We start from the raw sequence: 7293 nt of genomic DNA, 5'->3' as shown, positions 1-7293 counted from the left end.
TTCACTTAGCAACTATTTCTTGTAACAACTGAATTGCTGGCTCCAATTGTGGATGCTAAATGAGGGCTACTTGTATTCCATCAGCTGCAGCAGCGGCTGACCTAATCTAGCAAATCAATTAATGTTTAGAAAAGGCCATTGAGATAACATCTTATACTTCTGTATAAGTTTCCACCAAACAGCTCTATCATATTCAAAAAGGACAAATTCTCTTCACTTTGTTCATTAAAGGAAGCATAGCCTTGTTAGTCTATAGTAATGAAAAATATGAAGGGATTTGGCAATCCAAAAGGGTGCTACAAAGTTTGTTTTGAATGGGTTCACTTTGTATAGAACAATGAATAAGACTGAATTTATATCATGGCAAATTCTAGCCCATTCTGTGTTAAATAACACCTTTTGAAGGAATGTAGTTTGGGAAGGCCTGTGCCAATTTCTAAACTTTATCTTAATTTTTAATTACTTATAATTATATAATTTCATACTGTAAAAACAAACAATCAAAAGCAAACCAAAACAAAAACAAGTATAGAAATCCATCTGGGTGGACTTCCATCAAATTCTGATCATCAAAATACATTTGGCTATTTCCAGAGCAACATTTCCAGAGCACCAATTTCTTTCTGGATCTTGAATTAGACTGTAAACTGAAGTATTAAATGTATCTTTATAAAATATACTGCAAATTGTTTGGCAGCAAAAATGATTAATGGATTAAAAATTTTTTTTTAAAAGAACTTAACACCTCTATATTGTATGTAAAAACATCAATTTCAATTATCTATTGTCATGCCTTTAAGATGGGCTGTTGATTGATAATTCAGATTAATCAAATGTTTACTATATATATATAGTAAATTTATATATATAAATCTACATTCCTCACTCAATATGCATTTTAAAAATATATTTATAAGGTTATATTATAATATTTTATCTGCCTTAAAGATGTTCTATAAACTTGTTTTTAAATGTTATCATTTTCACAGTAATTTCAGTTGGTAAAATCTGTCTTTTACAGAGTAGGCTTTTAGGTTTGGATCCACCATTTATAATTGTATACAATCCAGCTTCATATGGTTATATTAAAGAGAATGATACATGATTTCAGACGTTCATCTTCTGGTTTAAAGGGTGCTGTATATATCCTGTTCTTCATTTACGCAGTTCTCTAAAATAAAAAGTGAACAGTAAGTAATAAATAAATTTGCATCTGTACATTTTATGTAATTATTTTTTAAACTCATTCATATGATCTGCAGCAGAAAGCAGCCTGCAATAATTTTTGAGATATCAAACAACATGGCCAAGACAATTTTGAAAGTCAGTATCACCATTTTTAAATCAAATGGTTAAAACTACTCAAGAGATTCAAGAACTCTAGCCCGTTTTTTCACTGAGCAATTTCTATCTTTTTTAAGATTACTTTTGACACAATGACATGTAATAGACTGTAATAATTAATTGGGCATTCTTTATATTTTGGGATATAAGCTCTGGCAGTCAGAATGAACTCAAAACACCAACATTTTAAATATAGGAATGGGGAATTAGATGTTACCAAACTTTAATTCATCCTCACAGTGGATACACTTGAGGGAAGATGGAACACAAATGCAGTGAATTAACAAACTCACAATATCCTCAGACAACACAGCCAATAGAAGAATACTGGGAACTGTAGCACAGCAATGCCAAGAAAAAAATCATTTTTTGTTAACTAGGAAGATTTCCAATAAAATGTACACTATACATATATTTGATATTTACATGTACATTTCAGCAAAATTTGCATTTCACCAATACCATTTGTATTAATTGCAATTTCAAATGCAAACTCATCATATAATGGGGGATTCCTGTGATCCAAATGAAATTCCTTCCATTTAGAGCAATGGGAAAGAAGTTCTATGGGGAGTGGGGTTAATACTTAAAAACAAGGAGGCATGGGACAAGGAGGCACAAACATTGCCCATCATTTCATCTCTTCTAATCTGATGCTGAATCCTGTCAGATTCCAAAACTGAAGACCAGGAGATCCCTCTGTCCTGAGAATGAAATGACTGAAAAGTCTAATTTAACTCCAATGAGCTCTTTTCATTGATTTCATTGTGCTCAGTACAACAAATTCAATCAGTGTGCACCCTAAAGTTTTCAACAGAAAGCAAGTAATTCTTAGGTTGGATCTAGTAGTCTCTGGAAGTCAATAGAATCTCATTTACTAATAGATAGTCAATCAATGATAATGAATCAATCAATTCATTTCAGAGAGTGTTCTTGCTCAATCTATTTTTCCATTTATTCTAAGCTTAGAAATATTTCGTGGGATATCTCATTTTACATGTAATATATAATGTATGATTACACAACCGTGGTGGCACAGTGGTTAGAATGCAATATTGCAGGCTAACTCTGCATTCCTTCTGCCAGGAGTTTGATCCCGACAAGCTCAAGGTTGACTTCCATCCTTCCAAGGTTGATAAAATGAAGACCTAGATTGTTGGGAGCCATATGCTGACTCTGTAAACCGCTTAGAGAGGGCTGTAAAACACTATGAAGTGGTCTATAAGACTAAGAGCTTTTGCTATTGCTATTATCAACAGTTACTAATTTAGTAATTTTATTTTTTGTTCTGGCCCTGCGGCTTCTGGTAGGTATTTATAAATATGCATGTAAACACATGAGTGAGTAAATTGCATATGGAAGTTCAAAGGACAGGAGAATATTTCAATATCAATGCAATGAAATAAATAAAGTAAAATGTATGAGTGTTCATTTGGAACAATGCTTTTTCAGGCATCTAAATTTGATGACTGAGGCCAATGAAATCAATGAATATAGCCCACTGGATTTCTGGTCCTGTGGCTTCTGATAAGTATTTATAAATATGCATCTAGACACACAAGTGAGTAAATTGCATATGCAAGTTCAAAAGCCAGGAGAATATTTCAATATCCATGCAAATGAAATACATAAAGTAAAATGTATGTGTGTTCACTTGGAACCATTCATTTTGAGGCAACTAAATTTGTTGACTGCGGCCAATGAAATAAGTGAAAATAGCCCACTGGGTTTAACATAGAGGTCTTCATCTTGGAATCTGTCAGGATTGATCAACAGACCAGAAGAGATGAAATGCTGGCAGATTCAGCATTCCAGCCCCATTCCTCATTGTTTTTAAGTATTAACCCCGTCCCCATAGTGCTTAACAAATGAATCTTAATAAAACAACAGAGTTGGAAGGGACCTTGGAGGTTTCCTAGTCCAACCCCTTGCTCAGACAGAAAACCTTATACTATTTCAGAAAAATGGTTGTCCAATCTCTTCTTAAAAACTTCCAGTGTTGAAGCATTCACAACTTCTGGAGCAAGTTTTTCCACCTATTAATTGTTCTAACTGTCAGGAAATTTCTCCTTAATTCTAGGTTGCTTCTCTCCTTGATTAGTTTCCAACCATTGCTTCTTGTCCTGCCCTCAGTTGCATTGGAGAATAGCTTGACTCCCTCTTCTTTGTGGCATTCCCTGACATATTGGAACACTGCTATCATGTCAGCCCAGCCCTTCTTTTCATTAAACTAGACATACCCAATTCCAGCATCCCTTCTTTATATGTTTTAGTCTCCAGTCCCCAAATCATCTTTATTGCTCTTCTCTGCACTCTTTCTGGAATCTCAACATCTTTTTCACATCATGGCAAACAAAACTGTTTGCAGTATTCCAAGTGTGGCCTTACCAAGACATTATAAACTGGTATTAACATTTCACGTGATCTTGATTCTATCCGTCTGTTTATACAGTCTAGAACTGTGTTGACTTTTTTTGGCAGCTGCAGCGCACTGCTGGCTCATATTTAAATTATTGTCTCCAAGAGCCCTCTCACAATTACTACTATTGAGCAAGGTACCACCTACACTATGGCTGTGCATTTTGTTTTTCTTGCTTAAATGTAGAATCTTACTTTTTTCAACATGGAATTTCATTTTGTTAGATAGCACCCAATGTTCAAGTCTGTCTATTAATGATCAATGTTTAAATCAAGTCTGTTAAGAAGTGTTCTGATTTAGAAGAAATGCAGAAGACCAAGTTACCTTAGAAAACATTACATCGACAAATTTAGCTGCCAGACCTAGGTCTTTTAAATATTTCAAGTGATTTTTTTAATGCCCAGATATAGATATATAGGTATATAGATATAGACAAGCGAAAGAAATGTTAATATTGGTGAATTAAAGTATTTTTCTGAAAATATACATACAGGAATGCAACGCGGATAGTTAAATTTCCCATCCACACAATTAACTCTTAATGATCTGGTATCTGGATGTAGTATGTAGTTTCTTAAGCATACAAATTCCACTACATTTCCATCCGTAGAATATATTTTATCCCCGTTGGCCCACTTCAGCCTTATGTTGTGTTCTCTCATATCTTCTTGACTTGCTGTACAAGCAACTGAAAAAGGACACAGATCAGATGACAAATAGAAAGTTTTACACTGAGGAATTCATTTGATAAAGCAATTAAAATTTAGGTTAGAAATTTGCAATAGGCTAAACTGATTAGAGATCTATGTAAATGGATTCCCCCCTCTTTATTTTATTTTGTCTCTCATGAACTAATTATCAGTCATGAACTAAAACTCTTTTAAGCAAGACAATGTTACATGTGTTACATGTACTGTAACACATGTGTCGGTACTGCTGCCACCGACGATCTCCCATCGACCTGTGCGCTCCCACAGAGAGGACCTCCTCGGGGTGCCATCAGCCAAACAGTGCAGGCTGGTGACCCCCAGGGGGAGGGCCTTCTCTGTGGGGGCACCTACCCTCTGGAATCAATTGCCTCCAGAGATAAGGAGAATCCAAGACCTCGGTGCCTTCCGCCGTGCCCTTAAAACCTTCCTTTTCCAGCAAGCCGGGCTGGCCTAATTTTTTAAGTGTTTTTAAGTGTTTTGTTTATTGTTTTTAATTAATGGGGCCAAATTTATATATGTATATTTTAACTGTATTTTAATATTTGTACTTGATGTTTTTACTTGGCTGTTCACCGCCCTGAGTCCTCAGGGAGAAGGGCAGTATACAAATTCAAAATAAAATAAAATAAAATAAAATAAAATAAAATAAAATAAAATAAAATAAAATAAAATAAAATAAAATAAAATAAAATAATAAAATAAAATAAAATAAAATAAAATAAAATAATAAAATAAAATAAAATAAAATAAAATAAAATAATAAAATAAAATAAAATAAAATAAAATAAAATAATAAAATAAAATAAAATAAAATAAAATAAAATAATAAAATAAAATAAAATAAAATAAAATAAAATAAAATAAAATAAAATAAAATAAAATAAAATAAAAAAAATAAAATGTGTAGAAGGAAAAAGAAAAACATTTTAGTCCCCTTCTTCCAAATTTCCTCATACTGAATATCTGGATTAGGAGAAGACCAGGTTCAGGCAACTTCTCTTACAATGTCACCTCATATCTTCTTTTTCAACATTGACTAAATAGGGTAGATGTGATTAAGTCAACAGAGTCTTCATCCATTCTTAGCCTATTTTAAAAATAATAATGTTAGTTCCCTAGAGATTCAACTTATACTATCATTCAAAAAGAGCCCTAGTGGATTGTTGGGAAACATGACTTTTTGTAATTTTTGTTCAAGGAATGATTGATTGACTGACTGATGGCATGATGATGATAATGGAGGGCCCAGTGTTCTGATCTGTGAAATACTAAGAAAAATAAAATCTACCTACTGAATTCAAGTAAACTAAAATCTGAATTTTATCAATCATGCCACTGACTAAAAAGATGTCTGTTATGAAATATAGCTTAGGGAAAGCAGAATTTCACCAGGAGGGTTTCACAAAATGAGGACAACATTTCTACATGGCAAAAGATCTTGTACAATTCTCCATTATGAAGCAGTTTCTCCCTGAGAAAGTTACTTTATCTTGGTTCATAATACTACTACTTTTATTCAATTACAAGGAAGTAAAATATTTTCTGGCACTAACATACTGACATAACATCTCTGATGTGTGAAATTTATTCCATTCCCAAAATAAAATATTTCTCTATAAAGATTAAATCTATAAAGAATTAAAGATATTACTTATACCTCTACATGTTGGTGTTTGTGACCAATGACCATTTTGACAAGTCACTCTTGGAGAACCTTGCATTGTATAATAATTTTGGCACTGATAAGTTACACTTTCAGAATGTAAATAGATTAGCTTGGGTGAGTCCACAATGTCTCCATTCTCCACATAAGGTGGACGTCCACATTTTCCCCCAATATCTATAACAGATACAGAATCTATTGAGCAAGAGTCCTCATGATTACAAATATTATAGTGTATTCACACACAGAGACACATTTTAAACATATTCATAAGAAACATATTCATTTCAAAATTCATAAGAAACATAGTCATTTCAAAATTATACTAATTCTTATTTTTAAAAAGTAACAATATCATACAGCTTGGTCAATTGATAGGCAGAAAATGATTACTACTGTTGTCCCTAGTGTTGTCTTTCAACTTCAGAAAATATAGTCATTACTTTCTTAATACCTAAAGTCAGATCTGTATTTAAACAAATAGCAATTGCTTTCGGACAAACGGCATCTCCCCACAAGGTGTTCTTATTTTTATTACCCATTTTCCATTAATAACTGTTCAAACTCTGCACAAATCAATTGTGTAGTTGTACTGGATGTTGTGCTATCCATCTCAGTATTGAAGTGATGGGAGGCTTGCAACACAATAAAAGCAAGAATAGAAAAAACATTAAAAAATTATAAACATTAAAATTAATAGAGATCGATTAAAACTAGGAACTAGTACATAAGCATCACAGTGGTAGAACCTTCTTTCTTAGTTCACCAGTCACTTCCAGTGTAAAGAGCTCCATCATGGCCCCAAGTCAATTGGCTGACCGAGGTCTTGAGGCAAATCCATAAGGCCTAGACTAGAGGGTGAGGGCATATCTCACATCCAACAGCAAGATTTTCCAGATTGTGGAGGCATGGCAGAGAAAGATCATTTACCAGATCCTGCTAGCAAAGTTCCTTGACTGAGGAGGTTTGCAGGATGTTCCTTTTGTCAGAGTGAGTGGGGTGGGTCAATCCCATTGGGTTGACATAGTCCCCTGTGCCATGAAGGCCTTTAAAGATGATAACTAACATATTAATTGGACCTGGAAGCAAACAGCAACTAGTGCAACTCATGTAACAGAAAAGTTACATGTGCTGTTGAGCAGCCATTGTAAGTCTAC

The 7293-nt window shown here is 33.6% G+C and overlaps 1 protein-coding gene across 2 annotated transcripts in view; it reads right to left on the bottom strand.

Annotated features, from left to right (window-relative positions):
- Positions 1–429: 429 nt before the first annotated feature.
- The window catches only part of CFH (complement factor H), a 74736-nt gene continuing 67872 nt past the window's right edge, over positions 430–7293 (bottom strand). For both annotated transcript variants that reach the window (XM_070940971.1, XM_070940972.1), the window contains 3 exons: positions 6131–6313; positions 4255–4451; positions 430–1171 (listed from right to left, as the gene is read on the bottom strand). In XM_070940971.1, the coding sequence (XP_070797072.1) occupies positions 1160–1171; positions 4255–4451; positions 6131–6313 (392 nt within the window). In that variant the 3' untranslated portion in view covers positions 430–1159. The remainder of the gene's footprint in view (positions 1172–4254; positions 4452–6130; positions 6314–7293) is intronic.

This window comes from Pituophis catenifer, unplaced genomic scaffold, assembly GCF_029215685.1.
Source record: "Pituophis catenifer annectens isolate HBS135680 unplaced genomic scaffold, rPitCat1.0.hap2 SCAF_3, whole genome shotgun sequence".
Classification (NCBI taxonomy): Eukaryota; Metazoa; Chordata; class Lepidosauria; order Squamata; family Colubridae; genus Pituophis; species Pituophis catenifer.
Note: the sequence above shows the minus strand (reverse complement) of the source record. Positions and strands in the feature narration are given on the sequence as shown.